The 19,190-nt window shown below is 33.3% G+C and overlaps 1 protein-coding gene across 2 annotated transcripts in view; it reads left to right on the forward strand.

The window, feature by feature from the left end:
* LOC127063943 (E3 ubiquitin-protein ligase TRIM9) overlaps positions 1-12,856 on the forward strand; it is a 95,928-nt gene extending 83,072 nt beyond the window's left edge. For both annotated transcript variants that reach the window (XM_050994304.1, XM_050994314.1), the window contains 4 exons: positions 3,746-3,918; positions 8,780-8,918; positions 10,077-10,307; positions 10,851-12,856. In XM_050994304.1, the coding sequence (XP_050850261.1) occupies positions 3,746-3,918; positions 8,780-8,918; positions 10,077-10,307; positions 10,851-11,179 (872 nt within the window). In that variant the 3' untranslated portion in view covers positions 11,180-12,856. The remainder of the gene's footprint in view (positions 1-3,745; positions 3,919-8,779; positions 8,919-10,076; positions 10,308-10,850) is intronic.
* The last annotated feature ends 6,334 nt before the right edge of the window (positions 12,857-19,190 follow it).

Here is a 19,190-nt window from a genome sequence, read left to right on the forward strand (position 1 = left end):
TATATATATATATATATATATATATATATATATTTATTAGTTTAAATCATAATATTGTATTAATTAATATTTGCTTAGTACATATTTTACCTATTATAAATTTCGTAAAGTATATATATACATATATAGTTTTCTTAAAGACGAAAAAATGAAATTATAAAGACACTATATAAATTGCAAAATACTTATTGCTTGTGCAAAATATAATACATTTATCGAAGATGGAAAAGAAAAAATTCGAACGCCATCGCAGTTTTTCTGGATGTCTTTTTCTTCTCTTTTTATGTCGATTCCTCTCTTTCTTCTTCTATTCTTTTTTCTTCTTTATTCTCATTTTTCTCTTACTTTTTTCTTTCTCTCGCTTTCTCTCTCCTTTCTCTTTCTCTCTTTCTCTCTCTCTCTTTCTCTCTCTCTCTCTCTCTCTCCCTCTCTTCCTCTCGCTTTCCTATTTTCTTTTTTGTTTTTTTCTTTTTTTTTTTTTTAAGAAGAAACATCGACCGCCTCTCGCTAGGTATCGGTTATCGATACTGTATCGCTGGTAGAGCTCGCGATAAATTACGCTGATACGGGCGTAAAACTTTTGCCATCTCGATTTCTCGACATTTCGACTTACGCTTGGGTATACTACCATAGTAAATATTCCTCCCTTGAAGAGAAAGACCTGACTGGTTGTTGGAATTGTTTCGTTAAAACCTATCCTTTGTTCTATGGGTTTTTCCTTTTTCTTTTCTTTCATGTTTCGTTGAACATTAATTATATGCGTTACGCAATACCGTGAAACAATTACTGTATTTTTTTATGTTTCGTAATGGATTATGGTAAAGTAAAAAACAAAATAAATTCATTAAAACCGTAGACGTAGTTGTATTGTTAATAAAATAATTTAAAATAAAGAGATTTACTTACACAGGAATTCAAACGATTATATTTTATCTGAAATATTTTCAGATAAAAAATAGAACGTCATACCGAAAATTCACTATTCTTTTCAACATTTGATGGGAAAATAATTACGTTGTAATTTCTAAATAAATATCAGATATTATTTCTACGAAAATTATAAATCTTCCAACGTCGTAATACATTATAATTATTATTAAAAAATTGTAATACCTTTCCGTATTGGATACTATTTGAAGAGGCAGCATTATCGATGGGCTGATGAGTCAATTGTGGAAATCAGCTTTCCATTCATATTCCTGCCCTTCTTCTCCCTTGGTCTCTTCTCTGCATTTTTGGTGGTCTCTGTGGCCGATTGTACACGATCGATTATCTCTGATTACCCCTTCTCTTTCCAACACACCCTTTCGTTTCGACCTTCCCCCAAAAGCGAGTTCGTCCGTCGTAAAATCCGTACTACCGACAAAATCCCGGCTCAGTAGTAATGCCGACGATATAGTCGGACAGCCGCAGCAGTGAAAAGAATTTACAATCCGAGTTTGGTGCTCCATCGAAAATCGACATCGGCTTACGAGCTTTTACGCCACGCGATAAGCCACGCCCACTAGTACAGACTATTCCTATATTTTTCCTGGTTATCTCTATTGCCACGTCACATTTTTTTTTTTTAAAGATTCATTTGAAAGATTACTTCGAAAACAACAAAGATATTTTACCGCTTTTTAATTCGTATATGCATAAATTCGAATTTGATTTTATGATGATATTATTAATACAGATTTATTATATATCGTTTATTTTCTGTTAGTATCAATGCGTATAGAAACGAGTGTAACAATTAGAAATCATTTCCGGCATCATCACTTAAATAAAGTTTTTATTTTCGATCAAATCTATATATTAGTTCAATTATTTTTATTGTTAAGTTCATTTATTTGTTAAGTTCAATTATTTTTATTGGTAAGTCTATTAATAAGGTTCACATAATAAATCTATTAATTTCTTGAATTTATTAATTAGCAATGATCGAATATGGTCAATTTTTTCCATTCAAGATTAAACTCAGTTGATCGTTTATTAAGAGAAAAAAGAAAAACTATTTGCATAGACGCGTAGTTAGAAACTTTGATTCATCTTTCGTAAAGCGAAATTAATCCCAGATGTAAGATCTATAGGATGCTAACAGCAACCTATATGCATGTACATATATACATACATAATTCACGACCTTTCCATTAGTCTAATTTCATAATATAACGCAACGGTAAGACCTTTACGAAGGTTATCCTTGACGAAGAACAAAACAACTATTCCCGAGGATAGATCAATGTCATAAATTAGTTCGTCGTAGTAAAATTAATTTCCTGTTAACTTTGACGTCTAATTATAATCTTCAAAAAAGATTTTCATTGTTACTTAAAATTATATTTCTTAACATTTGTAAAAATTCTTTATGATTATATTTACATTCTTTTTCGTTTAAATTTCGTCAGATTTTCTTCGGGATCAATGAAAAGACTTTGAAAATAATTTCGACTTTTAAAACATAGAAATACTATGAATATCCAAAATTTATAGCGTCGTTACCAATATACGTAAGTACTTGGAATAAATAGAACGGTTAATAACGAACGGTAATATAAATGAAATGGAATGAAGAGTGAAATAGGAAGAGAAAGAGTCAAATAGAAAGAGAGAAAAGATTGATCAAGAATTCATACCGCAAGTAAAGCCATTTAAAGCATTGAGTTAACTTTGAGAATCGCTTTAATCCGACGTATGTACGTTCACACGGACATATACGTTTTCACGATGCAGAACGAATCCATTTTCTCTGTGGCAACGATTGTCGTTGACCACTGACCCGTTTCTACCTTTTATTTTGTCTCTCTCTCTCACACTCACGTATACAAGACCGGTATTCTCCCTCTCTCTTCCATTTGCTTCTCGATCGAATCGGTACAACCCACAAATTCGAAACGGTCGAGCAAAAGCGGACACGAAGTCGGTTAGTGGCCAATCCTTCTCTTTCCATCTCTTTCTATCTCTCTCTCTCTCCTCTTCCTCTCTCTCTCTCTCTCTCTCTCTCTCTCTCTCTCTCTCTCTCTCTCTCTCTCTCTCTCTCTCTCATTGAAGTTACCCAAACGCTTTTGAAATAACTTCACGAGAAGCAACGAGACAGCATGTCGAGAAAATAGTTTCTCGATTTATCAGTAGCTATCGAGTTTATGTGTGAGTATTTAGCAAAGCTTTTCTCGACTTTGCGAGAACTCGAATAACTACGTTTATCGAGAAATTGATTAACAGAATTAAAAAACTAGTGACCCATGTTCCGTAATACGTTTTATTTTATTCTTATAAATTTCAAAGCATTTTAGATACTTAGGAAAAGGACACTGAATGCAGAAAAACCTCGTTTACGTTTGAATATTTCATAGCAAAGAAGAAAATATCGTATATGTTTAAAATAAATTACATTAATTTGAAAAATTGAAGGCCCAGAATCTGTCTATTTAATATTTAGTTGTATCGTTAAAAGTCCAAGAGTATAATTTATATTTAAAAAAATATATATTAGAGTTAAAAGTTAACGACTAGAATCTAGCTCAATGAAAAGATCAAAGATATAATAGTATAAAAGATGTTATAGATGTTCAGATTTATTATCAAAGAAAATGTAAACGTATAATGTTCTTTTTAAATATACAATATAAGTATACAAGGATAATAATGTTATTACAATTATAATTAACTTTCAACAAGTTTATTCTCATTTAATATATTTTAAATCTATTAACATTTTATACCATCGAGTATCAACGATCGAAAATGTAAATGTTTCTAGCACCTGGAGCACCTTTATTGATTCCGGAGGAATGCAGTGCGGAAAACAACAGCGTTACCGTCGCTTGGCAGCCACCTCCTGGACACGGAGTTATGGGTTGTGCTGGTCAAAGAGGTCCAGCCATCGAAGGTTACCTTCTCGAACTTGATGACGGCTGTGGAGGAGAGTTTAGGGTGAGTATACTACCATCACCACCACTACCATTGCCATCATCTACTCTCTGATCCCCAGGAGACGTCTTACCGTCTTCCTATCGTCTTCAAACTTCTCTATCTCTATCTCTATTTCTCTTCCTTCGATCTCCAAGTTCTCGAGACGAGACAAGAAGTAGCTACGTGACCAAAGCTCATCGATCACGTGCTTTCGAGAAATAGCAAAAGTAAAGAGAAAAGTATCGTATCAAGATAGACCTCGATATCGAGTAGTTCGGTCAGGATTTTTATAAAAAAGAAAAACGAAAGAAGAATAAAGAAATAAAAAAAAAATAAAGTAACTATTTTAAAGTAAGAAACTATTGGAATAAAGAGTTCTTATCCTTTTAGATAAAATTTATCCATTACGAGTATATCTTGTTGTATCAAGTATAGATTGATAATAAGTGTTATTAATCTTCTATAATAAGCCATGTAACTTGTAAGATATATACTCTTATATACATGCATTTTTTTAAGTTATATTTAATCTTTTTGCCATGGCATTATTTGTTCGTCTCTGAAACTTAATGTTTACTACGTACAAATTATATTTAGTACAGTGTAATTGTATCAGTATAAATTTCCCATCATAAAAAGAAGTTCGGCCCATAGAGGGTTGATTATTTGCAATTGAATGGTTATTATGAAATTTAACTCATAATTAATTATAATTAGTCACATGGTTTTTTGTCTTCAGGACTTACTTTAAATTTTAGACTTGCTATTTTTATAATCATCGATACATACGGTTTATTGTTTAATAGTTATACGTCTCGTTATACTAACCGATAGATCGTTTATAAATTTTCTAGTGTAACATTCGAATTCGGCGATAATAATGCGCGTTATACGTGCGATCGATCGGTCACGTACGCGCTTCTATATTTCAATTCAAGTTCAATATTAACTCGCGTGTAATTGGAAGATAATTGAACAGCAGTTGGTGGCGGAGGTGAGAGAGGACACGATAGAGGATCGTCGTTTGTTTCGCTCGTATTTCGAATTTAACAGCGAAATTCATCGGAGGGCGTGCTCGTTTCGACGTAATAATTAACGTGTTCGACGTTAATTACAATATACCTCGTTATTTGCCTAACAAGATTTCTACCAACTTTGGCGTACCGGGGAAAAGTTACGAATAAAATTCTTAACTTCTCACGCGTGAATTATCAAAGAGGACGTTGGCGAGAGTACGGACGTGGAAAACTTTTACTTTTAGCTGGACTAATTACAAAAAAATAAAAAGAGAAATAAAGAAATCAAAAGAAAAATATAAATCTAGAAGAGAGAGACGGAAAGAGAGAGAGAGAGAAAGAGACACAGATAGAAAGAGAGAGAGAGAAAGAGAGAGAGAATAAAAAGAGATACTGTGAAAAATGTGACAAAAAATCTTAGACTTGAAATTTATCGATTAATGTTGTTAATAACAATACTAGAAAGGAAGCGAAATATATAAGCAATAAAAAGAGGAAGAAAATAAAAGAGAAAGAAAAAAAATAAGAAAGAAAAACGTGGAAGAGAAAGAAAGAAATTTTAATGAAGGAAAGAAAGCTTGGAAGTTATCGATTGCTTTTTATTAATGTTATTAATGATAATGCTATGAGCGGAGCAAAAGAAACACAAGAGAGCAGAAGAAGAAGAAAAAGAAGAAAAAGAAGGAAGAAGGGAAAGAAGTGTGGGAGGCTTTTCTACGAACTAACCATTATTTACTACCCACTTAATGGCTTTTAATACTTCCTGATCTCACCGAGACTCTCTCGCGCATTAACCCGAAGTCGAGTCTTCCGGCCAATACGAGAAGTACGTGCCTGAACTATGTCGAGCACGACATCACTATCGATTCTAAGTACCTCTTTTCTTCTTTCTCTTTCTCCTCTTCCTCCTCTTATTCTCTCTCTCTCTCTCTCTCTCTCTCTCTCTCTCTCTCTCTCTCCTGCTTCCGCAATCGAGATTAATTATATCGCTCGTTTTATGTATAGTAATACATACAATCGCTTAAATCTCAGTCTCTCCTTTAAGAATCAATAATCGTCATTCGTTTTTCGTAATAGCCACATTCCGGAAAAAGAGATCTTATTTACATTTTATTCCTTTTGAAAAATAAACATCATGAATATGCGATCGAGATATCAATCATAAGAGGATATTACCCTTTATCAGTTCTCCCTTTTTTTCTTTACGCTCGTTCGCCTTTTTTTTCTTTCTTTTTTTTTCTTTTTTCTTTTCCTTTTCATTTTTTTTTTTACTTGTCGTCTTTTTAAAGAGAAAGTTTTCCAGTAACTTGTTGCAAGATTCGAGTGACGATCGACGACAAATTTGTCATTGAAACGATTCTATAAATTATTTGACGCTTTTTGTCTGACAGACTGGAGAAATATTAAGTCGAAACAATAATTTGATAATACGATACTTGTGCTCGAAAGCCGGAATGAATATCAATGAAATGGCATTGATTATAAAATTTCGCTTTATTCTTCATTTTTTGTCGATCTTTCGTTTGTATTTGAAAAAATTTTATAGAGGTGGTTTTAATATTGAAGTAGATACTTACGTACTAAAGTGAATTTAATTATACTAATATATAAATCTTCTCTTGTTTATTACGAAAATTGTAAATTATATATATCAAAAATAGATAGTTTTATAATTAATCCTATGAGATAGTTCTATAATAATTATAAAATTAATGAGCTCGTAAAATATAATATTTTTTATCTTTGTAAAAATATTAAAATCATTTCTACATCAATATTTTATCGATCATAAATATGAAGGGAATCATATTTTCCAAAGGCAATGATAATTCATACGTTCTTACTTTCAATATTAAAAATCATTGATTTAATGACTCGTTCCAAGAAGCGATTTATAAAATCGTGACAGTCGCCTATGTACTTGTCTACCGTGTTACGAAATATTAGAACGCGATCAAGATACGATTAATTTATAGTAGCGAACGTTGAAATGTCTTTCGTGTATCGTAAAAATCCAAATAAAGATAGTAAACGTAGATGGATTTCCTTGAATAATCGTAAAATTTCTCCGATTAACCGTAAAATAAAAAATACATATATACGTATTCTAATTTTTCTAATGTTTTTAAATTTGTAGAATCATTTCTAATTAATAATTTCTATTTATTAAAATTTCTTAGTCATTTGTGAACATTGAACTATAATATGATATATCCAATATAATTACAAACGATATACATAGATATACACTTGTATACTCCATGTAAAAGATAAAAAGAAAGAATTAAATAAGAGGTAAAAGAAGCATCGATTGAAAGACAATAAGATTTCGAGTACGTCTTCTTTCGTGAACGATAACGTCTCCATGCTCAAATGAATCAAAAGAACTTGTCAGAAAGCTCGTTTGTTCGTTGACACGGAAAAATAAATAGGTGTTCTTTTTCGTTCTACGAATCAGATAAGAAAGAGAAAGAGAGAAAGAGATCCTTTTTACGGAACAGAACTTTCCTTTTACGATGCTTCCCGCGAATCCTAACGAAAAAGCAACAACGATCCGAAACTCAATTTCGCCGGCTTATCCGCCGATTCCACGACCTTCTTCCATCCTTCTTTATCTCTTTCTTCCTCTCTCTCTCTTTCTTTCTTCCTCTCACACATTGACTCACTCATACATGCACACATATACACCGAGCAGAAAATTCAAAGTGTCGCGTAAAATTCTGTTGAAAATCTTCGTCCGAGGCGTTGGTGGAATTCTTTCCTGGCTCGACGACGGATATCTTTAAGGTAAAGAAGAGAACGGTTCGAAGAAACCGGGGGTGAAATAGGGATGGGGTAAGACTGGTCGTCGACGAAGAAAAAGAACGAAGAAGAAGACGAAGAAGAAGAAGAAGAAGAAGAAGAAGAAGAAGAAGAAGAAGGAGATGAGAAAAGTGGAAAGCGAGAAACCATGAGAAAGAAGAGACATCGTGACGAGAAACGAGCTCGATTTAAATATTAAAAGCGAGACGATCGCGATGGTGTAGACGCGAAGAAGTCTCGAAGGAGAAGGTAGAAGAACGAAGAAGGGGTGGAATGGAAAAAAGGAAGGAAAGAAGGAGTGAGAAAAGAGAATTGAGAAGGTGGATGAAGCTAGGAGAAAGATTTATACGCGCGATATTGCTTTGGTACGCTAACGAGCAGTACGATATAATGGTCCAAGCGACGCGTTATTAATCAGAGCGCAAAAATGTAAGCTTTCTATCGTTTACAAGCCGTTCCGCGATCCGAACTGATCCTGGAGGCGCTAATTATCTCACTCGGTTACATTGTCGTACGAGTACGTGATTAGCGATCGACTTTTATTCTTTTTTAACGTCGAGATCTATTTTGTGAGATCTTTCGATCATGAAAAAGAACAACTTTGTTATCTTCTTTCTCTTTGCACATGTGATATTTTAAAAAGTACGTTCATATATTTGAAAATACACGTATAAAATACACGCCTTCATATGTACATACCAATTATAATGTACATACCATTATTAATGTTTTTTTAAAAAAAAAAGAACGTGACTCAACATCTCTTTTAAAACTCCGATTATTAAATCTGTTTATTAATCTGCAATTCTTATCACATATATATACGATAAGCAGTTGTGGATTATTTGATTATAAAAATACAATCACCGATTTGAATAAGATCGATATAGAATAGTATTTTTATTTTCATGTTACAAATGTTAAAATAACGAAACTGTATTGAAATGAACATTTCCATGATCCGTTTCTCTCGGTTTCTCCTTTCCTTTTCTTCCCTTTCGGTAGGAGTAGTCGAGATTTCCGTTTCTTGTTGATGCTAACCGCATGAATTTCGAAATGCGCAGGAGGTGTACTGCGGACGAGAGACCATCTGCACTGTCGACGGGCTGCACTTCAACTCGCTGTACAACGCTAGGGTGAGGGCATTCAACAGCGCCGGAGAGGGCGAATACTCCGAGCTGATCGGCCTTCAGACCGCGGAGGGTGAGTTCGTACAACCCGCTCTTTCTCTCTCTCTCTCTCTCTCTCTCTCTCTCTCTCTCTCTCTCTCTCTCTCTCTCTCTCTCTCTGTGTTTTTCTCTTTCTCTTTCAGTCTTTCGTTCTGTTCGACCACCCCCACTATCCGCCTCACTTCTAGACTTTTTTCACTTCTTTTTTTTTTACCTTCCTTCGTGGCAAGGATTCGAGTGGAAAATCGACGTTGGTATCGAGTGGAAGATGAACGATTGAAATTGGCAGCTCGGACTGACGTGTTTTCAACGAGTAGATCAAATGATCGGAGAGAGGCCACGCATTGCCGATGACAGATCCGATATTAATCTGTCGTTTTATGTCTACGCTTTTACGCGCGGAAACGAAGTCGCGTGTCTGCTTCTTTTATTTTCTCTCTTTTTCCCCGTCTCTCTCTCTCTCTCTCTCTCTTTGTCGCCTTCTCTTTCTGTTTGTATCTTTTACCTTTCTGAAAATAACTTTTTTATTATTTCACGATGATAAAGCTTTTTCTGATCGTACTCGGGACTACAGGTAGATTAATTTTCTCCGCAGTTCTATACTTTTTTTTTCTTAATTCTTTTTTCCTATTTCTTTTAAATCGATACAATTTTTTTTCATAAGAAATTTCTTTTTGTTTGATTTTCGAGTAAAAATTTGGCTAGATTTTCTTACATTATGAATGTAAAGAGAGAGAAACGAGTGAGAGAGGAAAAAATGCTTTTTTATTGGAATAATACCACAAAAGCTACCCGCATACAGTGCCCTTCATACTTAACGATTAGAAGTGTTAGCATAATGCTCCATGAGAATTGCTAGTCCTCTTTAGAACGATAGATTTTAACGTGTTCGAAGTGCACCTATATGCGGGTTTGTTGAAATCGAACGATTAAGTATGCTTGCTATTAGTAACGATTAGATGTCTTTAAAAATGATTATTTATCGTGTAAATAAATGTAAAGAACGTCTTAGATTTTACTACAAATCTGCTATTAAAGTATTAAAGATTCAATCAATTTAAAAATGAAAGAAAAATGTTTAAAACAGAAAGAGAGAGTTTTATTTAAAAATTTATCTAAAAAAAAGAAATGTTAGTAAAAAAAAAAAAAAATAACAGTAAAATCGAAAGATAACAAAATTCAATTGAAACAGTGGCGTGGTTCTCGTGGGCAACCGGTGCTACTGGGATACCGCAGGAAGTTTCGATTTCCGAGGATGCAATGAGCGCATCCTGTGAGGGTTACGAGCATCGTGTGGTCCTCTCTAGCGTTGGATTTTCTAGAGGCGTGCATTACTGGGAGCTGACCATCGATCGATATCACAGTGACACCGATCCTGCCTTCGGCATCGCTAGAGCTGACGTCGCACGTGATCAAATGCTTGGTAAGCTCATCATTTCAAGATTCCCCGTATAGTATTCTTTTTTTTTAATAGAATAGGATTAACCATGTAAATTGTATGAAAATTTAAGGAATTTCATTTCATTTCACAAAGATATTGTCACGTAGTTTACAAAAATGTCTGCAAATTTTGCCATAGTATATTATTTATATAATCTCAACAGAACAGTTTAATTCAATGTACCTGATTCAGCCTATACAATCAATCGAAATACTAAAAATAATTTTGAACCGATTAAATGATATAAAACGTGAATTACAGTGAAGACAACTAAATAAAATTATTCAATAATCTTCAATTTCAAACTCTTATATCCTATTCTATTGATCAGGACATATAATCGTTGAGCTGTTCAACTTGTTCATTAAATTTGCTATATTTCGAATTTTCAACCAGACAGCAAACATTTAATCGAATTCACCGAGTATACATATATACATAAAACACGATCTACGGTCGATACTGTCTGATTAGCAACCGATTCGAAATCCCACACATAGGAGCATCGATTTGTGGTGTTCACAGGTAAAGACGACAAGGGCTGGAGCATGTACATAGACCGTCAACGATCCTGGTTCATGCATGGTGGTGGTCACGCTCAGAGAACGGAGGGTGGTGTGCAACAAGGCTCGACCGTAGGTGTTCTCTTGGACCTAGAGACTACCCATACATTACGTTTCTTCGTGAACGATCAAGCCCAGGGTGGTGTGGCTTTCCGTGATCTCTATGGTGTCTTCTATCCAGCCGTCAGTCTTAATCGTGGTGTCACAGTCACTCTACATACTGCTTTGGACGTACCTCGACACTTATTGGCACCTCACGACGATTACCTTGGCGATATAGTCCAAAGCTAGGGGTACCTAAATGTTTTGAAGAAAAGCTTGTTCCAAGAAATGGCCTCGACCGTTTCTTACAGCATCTTCGAGCGTGGCACCAAGGATTCGGAGGGTTCTACACAGATCCAAACGCTCGAGAGTATCATCGAAGAAAGCTTCTGCGAAGCTAACTGTGGCTGATAAACCGAAATGATTCCTCGGAGAATTCAACTTGACTCGCTACATTATTTCTCTCGAAAGAGAAATCGCACGAAAACTTTTTCGGACCTTCGATGTGTTCTTCAAGATCGATGTTCTCTTATCATCTTTTCTTTTTCTCTTCTCTTTTCTTTTTTCTTCTTTCATTTTTTATATCGAGTACGTGCGTAAGATTTTCTGTCGACGGATCAAAGATGGTAGAGAGAAAAAAATATACAGCGCGTAACTTTTATCTTCGGACCTGGGAGCAAACAAAGTCACGAGTTTTTCGAGATTCTCGAATGTACACGAGTTGACACGTCGAATTTCGAATTTATTAATCGCGAAACGTTCGACAATTTTTCTACCTGGGTCCTAACTTTATCCATATCGAGACGATTTATAAATGTAATGGTATGTATAGACGTTTAAGCTCCATAAAAATATATGATAGGGCGTATTTCGAAAGAAGAGAGAAAGAAGAATAGCAAAAACTTTCTCAACTTACGAATAAAGACGCGAGTTATACGTTTTCTAGTCTCCCTATAGGATTCACATCGTCCTGCCTCATCGTTGCATTCTTGTCGTCATTTTCAAAGAAACGATATATCATTCGTTCGTAAAATCGATAAAACGTCTACGATGATTCGCTGAGCCATGGAAAATTCGAGTTTCTAGATGGTCCGATAAAGAAAAGAAAAAAAAAAGCAAAAAAAAAAGAAGAAACCAAAAAAAAACAAAGAAGCTTTCGACTCGACATGAACCTTTTATCACTTTAAAGCTGCCCTCTCGTCTTCAAAGGAAACCAGGAACGAAGAGAAGGACATTTAGGATATAAAACAATCGATCATGCTTTTTTAACGCATTTTTAACACGTTGAGTACCGTAAGTGATAATTGTCTGTCCAATTTCCAGACATTTCCGAGAATGTAATAATAAAAAAATTAAAATGTGTGTAGTCTGAAAAAGATGATAATACATTTTCCAGTGTTTTTATTTCCATAAGCAAAATTAAAAAAAAAAAAGGAAAAAAAAAGAATTAGACATTATACATACATATCTCTATATATTTATATAAAAACAATATGGCATTCAACGTAATCACATGATTTAATGAATGTTTTCGATATAAAATGATATAATTAAAGAAATAAAAATACTCTATGAATCGGAGTATAACAATTTTTAAAAAAAGAGAGAAAAAAGAAAAGAAAATCATACGAAAAATCAATAAGAAACTTTCTACATTCGTTGCAGTCGCTTTCAATCACGTGTTGTCCTATCCCTATATATCCTTTTTTTTTATCAATTTGTATATCAATGTTTAGGGACAGAAATAAGAAGCGTATCGATCACGGAATTCGAACGTTTAATGATTTTTCAGAAGAAAAATTCAATCGTGTTCCATGCGTCTTCGATAAGGGAGCATTGTATATAGATGTATATAGAGAAGCATCGATTATATTGCCGATGGAAAGAAAAAAAAAAAGAAAGAAAAAGAAAAAAAAGAATTGCCTATTGTAACGTTTACGACTGTATTCGACCAATAAAGTGCAGAAAAAAAATAAATAAAGAGAATAACAAGGAAAGAAATGTGAAAAACACTGACAGCGAGAGAGAGAGAGAGAGAGAGAGAGAAAGAGAGAGAGAGAGAAGATAGAGATAGAGATAGAGATAGAGATAGAGATAAAGATAGAGATAGAAAACATCTCGAAGTGAATACAAACTCGAATGTATATGCATCATGCTTTCAACCCTTTCTTAGCTTCCAGATTCTTCTCTCTTTCCTTCTTTCAACCCTTTGCGAAGCCCTAAGTCGCTTCCTGAACCCTTCCAAAAGTTCTCGCCATCGGTTTCAGCAACGTCGGCTGTTGAAGTTCTGGACTATAACAGAGACGAGAATATAGAGAAAGAGAGAGAAAGAGAGAGAGAGAGAGAATTGTAGAGAGAAGTTTCCTTTTCGATGATATCACAGCTGCTCGCAAAATCGTATACCTCGAACTCTTCGTTCAAGGGTGAAAGAAAGAAAGAGAGAGAAAGAGAGACAGAAAGACTTGATTTATGACGAACGGTTCGCTTTTACTAAGCGCAATTAGTACGAGCAGGCCTTACTTTCTTAATGATACTGAATCTTTCTTTCTTTTTCTCTCTTTCTTTTTCTCTCTTTCTCTCTTTCTCTCTTTCTCTTATTCTTTCTTTCTTTCTTTTTGTTTCTACGAACTTCTCTTTTGCAAGAATATCAAGTTTATTGACTAAAGAATCTCTCGTTAAAAAAGACTGAAAATCAGAATTTACTTTCTTTTCCTTTTTTTCTTTTTTTTTTTTTAGATGTTCTTACAGAACGAGGATCTTAGAGAAATTATAAAGATTGCATAGTTTTGGCTAAAAATTGAAATGCTCAATATAGTATAGCGTTTGAAGAAAAGAAAAAAAGACATTAAAAAGCAAGCATTGATATTAAAAAATATTAACTATTGAAACATGTATGTATCTATACTATTCATTGGATTAATCGATAAGCAATGTCGGAATTTTCAGTGTTTCATATTTAAATAAACAATACGAATATTTTACTCATAATTTCAAGATTGTTTATTGATCAATCTAATATATTATTACACACAAATAATATATATTATATTATATGTTTTATAGATAAAAAGTACTGAAAATTTCAAAAATTTGCAATACAAGAAATAATAATTATCATCTATATAATGTACATACTTTCTTAGAAGCAAATAATCGAACAATTATTAAAACTTTTATAAGGAACATATAAACATCTTTTAAATTTATGTAGAATTTTGATATCAATGATCGGTACATGTAAATATAAAAATCAGTAACAGATGGTTATAAATTTTTAGTTCAGAAATTTGAGTTTAGAATGTATTCGAACGATAACAAAATATCTAAAAGCAGTAATCAGGTAGAACATGGGTTACTTCCGATTTCAAACTGACCTTGTCAACATCAAAAATCGTTTTTCGATTGAAAGCACCGATTTATTCTTTGATAATCGTTCTATTTTTCATTCTGAAAACATGAAAGTACTCTTCTCGACTGCGATATCGATATCACGGAAATATGTGGAAATCTACAAATCGATAGCTATCTGTGAGGAAAAAAAATGAATCATCGCCAGAAAAAGAATCTTACAGAAAGATAAGTATTTTTTTACGATTTATTATTTCATTTTCATACAAAATGATATTTATTTAATCAAAACGATAATCGATATCAAAAACAAACAAGACGATCGTGTACATAAGATCGAAGATAATCGAACTTAACTGAAAGATGATTTGACATAGGACAAGGGATTACTCTCTAGGGTGGCACATCACATTATATACATAAGCTGTATGCATATATATATATATACATATATATATATATATGTACCTATGTATGTATGTACATATCTTCGTGCCATTTACTCTCTGCATATAGGTGCATGTGTAATGACGCATGGACGTCAAGCGACAATGTTACGCGCGTGATTTACGTCGAGAACGCTCGCTTGACTTGCCACGTTCGAAGCCAGGCTAGTTTAACTTGAAAGTGTGTTGATTAAACTCGATAGCCCATATTAAAGAAAATATCAAATATATATTTAACAAAGTTCAGATCTTCCATTCAGATCAAAGCACGGAATATTTTGTAAGATCTTATTATCTAAACCAAGTATAGAACGCTAAAAAAGAAAAAGAAAAAAAAAAAAGAAAATCTTTTAAAATCTTTTATATCTTTTATAATATCGCCGCAGATAATTAAGATGTAGAACATAAATACTCGAGTAATGAATTTTATTTCAATGATTATAGCAGCTCGACTCGATATCGATTGAAAAACGTCATGAATCGAGAGCAGATATTCCATAGGGATATTGGTAAGATGAAATACGCTCTCGACGAAGCTCCAAGCAGAATTTATGATCGTCGATATCGCCAAGAGCTTAAAAGCACTGGATCGGTGTAGGAACGTCGAGGATCCGTAGCGTTTCCGCTTCTTTGCCTTCGAAAGAAGTACCGAGAAAAAACGGCAAATAGAGATGGAAAAAGAGAGAGAGAGAGAGAGAGAGAGAGAAGAAAAAGAGAGGAACATCTGTTAAAACGTCATAAATCGTTTCGTGGCCTCTTTCGCGATTTTCACGTAGTAATAGCTGGAATTGCGATGAACGATGAGTTGAAAAGCGGAACGGAAGAAGACGAGGATGAGTTGAATAAAGATGGACGATGCTGGACGAGAAATTCAATCCTCAACAGTACTACCACGTCTTTCACCCAATGCGACTTCTTATTTACCCTTAGGGTATGAGATTAAGCGAATGGGCTTTTTCGGTACTCGCGAGTGCTTCTTGAAGCGTAAAGCAGCCTATAGGAGGGTCGTCCGATCGTATCGTCGTACGTGCCACCCCAATTGACGAGTCCATTAAAAAGGAACGGGAAAAGGAAAGGAGATGAAGAAAGAAAAAAAAATGAGTAGTTACCACGAAGAAAGCACACGTTCGATTCCTCTCTCTCCTTTCCTCTCTCTCTCTCTCTCTTTCTCTGTCTCTCTCTCTCTCTCTCTCTCTCTCTCTCTCTCTTTCTCTCCCTCTCTTAAGAAAATGAGACTACCGTTTGCTTTTAAGGCAGTACGCTCGAGTTCATTGTGGCTAAGCTGGAATAATGTTGTTTAACGTTCACTTTGATTAGGTTAAGATGAAAGCAATTCAAAGTGGGAGTAATAAAATACCATTTGTGTGTTAATACTAGTACTGTAAGTATAGGATTAATTTTTATTTCTTCTAATAAGAAGCTTTGAACGAGCCAAGAGGGTACTTTGAGATTGGAAGTAAAATACGATTCAATTTTTTAATTCGTATTTAGATCAATGACCGTTTAAAAAATATCGATATTTTTTATTAAGTGATTGAATATTAAATTTCTATACATATTGATTAGGATTAAATTAAAACCTATATGTGTTAACGTTTCTACATTACTATCCAGATAAGTTATTAAACATTTTACGGGCGGAAAGTTCTTATTAAATATTTTATAGATCGTTCACTTTTAGCTCACATAGTAGCTTTTATTAAAAGCATACTCATATAATTTTTGCCGATGTTGAAAGAGGATATAACAAAGATGAGCGATGCCATCATCCGAACAAGTTTATCGACGTTGATGCCTCCGACGTTCTATGAGTACATTAAAACATTAAGGAGCTACTATGCGATCGCAAAACGCGTTCTTTAACGAGCATAAGCAAAGAATATTGATCATTCTTAACATTTATATTAAATATTAAAAATAAACGAATTAATTGGATGCAAATTATTATGATATTAAAATCTTATCAAATTTATTTTAATAATTTTCACATTTATATAATAATCATTTAGTTATCATAGTTTATTTAAAATTTATGTCATAATTAAATCATGTAATTAATTAAAAACGTATTTAATAATATTTTTTTAACAACGAAACTAATCGCAACGAATTCTTACGTAGAAATAAACATTAAATAATTTCCGCTAATTCGAATATACCAGTTTCCTAATTTCGTCGAAAGCTTTATTTTTTTTCTTTGCATCAGTAAAATTCTAATGGTTTGAAATTTTTGAAAGCTTCGAGAAAATGCTCTTTCTTTCTCGGTAGGTCATACTAAAATTTCAGTTTCAATATTAAGCCAAAGTTCCCTTAAATAATTTAGATGCTCGAGCGTAGCGAAAGTTTCTCAAATGCATCGCCTCCCCCAGGCTAGAAGTACGGATTTCAAGTTTGTCCGGGAAATCCTTCACGTTGGAGCTAGCGACTAATTTGTTGGTAAACAATGTTCATTACGAGTAACGCTTAAAGCCAGGCTTAAGCGTAGTTTTGCAGGAATTAGCAAAGATGGCCGGCAGCGAGAGTGGATTGCACGCCGGCTTTCTATTTCTCGACGACAGTGAATTAAAAGAAGTAAACTAATTTATTTTTTAATTTTCATATCATATAAAAAAGAAAAAAAGAAGAAAAATTTCATTTTTTCTTTTACGTTAAACACACTCGATCTGTAAGATCGTAAATGATGTTAAGATTAAATAGGAAAATATACGACCTATCGATATATATAAAAGTGATGTGTAAATATACAATTTAGATCATGTTGTTTACATAAGGATTAGTAAATATTTTTTTGTATTATACTTATAACACAGAAAAAAGTCGAAGCTTCACTTCAGTTTATATATTTTTCTTGTTAATACGTATACTATCTCGAAATATAGCAAGTTGTAGCATTTTTCAATAAAACACGTCGTATTTTATGAATTTTGTCAACGCATTAACAAATAATATTCACAAATTTGAATTAATGTACAATGATAAATTTGAAATGATGAATTTAATGGAGTAAACGAATAAAAATATTAAGATACTTTCTTTATATAAAATGAATAAATTCTTTAGAAAAAAGTTAGTCATTTTGTTCGTAGTGGAAGAGTGTACTCTCTCGCGTTAATAATCTAATACATTATCCGAGCGAATAAAAAAGTTTTTAGTATCCTGTACAGAAGGGACTAGGATTCATAAAATTTCGAGTGGACTAGACCGAAGTATTCTCTCTCTCTCTCTCTCTCTCTCTCTCTCTCTCTCTCTCTCTCTCTCTCTCTTTTTCTCTCTCTCTCTTTCTTTTCACCCAAAGTAGAACGGCATTAGCTTTTGAACAGCAGCCGTGAAGAATGCATGTCATGGTGTTAGATGTTCACTCCACCCTATTAAGGGCACTTCGTTAGTGTTATTAGTACTCGACAGCGTTCATAGTCTTCCTTTTTCATGCTTGACTTTAACCATCCTCTTCAACCATATCAATTCTAAGTTAGTTTCATCGGAAGTATGTTCGCGAAGCACTCTCGAAATATAAGTTTATTAAAATTTTTACTAGTAAAAAGTAGAGCTTCTCTCACTTAATTATTAGTTTTGGTTTTCGTTATTTTATAATAAATATAGAGTATTAAAAAAATATGCATAATTGGTAGAATTAAAGAATTGAATAAAAATTGTTTTATGAGGATTGATTTTTTATTTCAAATTTTTTTTAATTTAAATAATCTGTTAGTTTCTTTTCTTATTGTGTTATATAAATATAAAAAAAAAAACATTGTTGGGTATTTTATAATATTTTAATTTCGATGATACAATTTTTGACTCAATTTTAAGAGATATTGTTTTGATATTATCAATTTTTTTAAGACACTTTAATAAAAAAAAAAAAAGAGAGTACTTTTAACAGGTGAATTTCAAACGCGATACTTCGACAAAAGGATATTACTATTAAAACAGACTACAACAGTTCCCAGCAAGTACTGCCGTTTGTATTTAAATCGTGGTCATGCGGGCCGATTACGATTACGTGCTCTCCGTTTGGATAAGCATACGGAAGGCTGAACGATTAGACTAAACTCTCCTCGTACAGTCTCGTCCGGTCGACCCCAAAACCCTTTTCACATGCATTTAGAATATCATGGTTAAATCGAAAGCAGCCCGTTTTCGGAACGTTATTTCCTAATTAAACTCACCTCTTAATTAACCCGATTATTTTTATTAAACTAACCTTCGTTATAACACTTCTAACAAACTTGATCGTTCTATCTCTTTTGATTAAATCACATCATTAAAAATCTTGTATTTGTATTTTCAATAATCACGAAAATAGCAAAAAAAAAATATAGAATCATTTCAAAAAGTAACGTTTATGAAATTGTTGACATTGTTACAGTATTAATTATTACTCCTATTTTACATTTATATGTTGAGGAATTACTTTTTTTATTTTTTATTTGAGAAAATGAACAAGAAAAGAACTTGGACTGGTT

This window comes from Vespula vulgaris, chromosome 1, assembly GCF_905475345.1.
Source record: "Vespula vulgaris chromosome 1, iyVesVulg1.1, whole genome shotgun sequence".
NCBI lineage: Eukaryota > Metazoa > Arthropoda > Insecta > Hymenoptera > Vespidae > Vespula > Vespula vulgaris.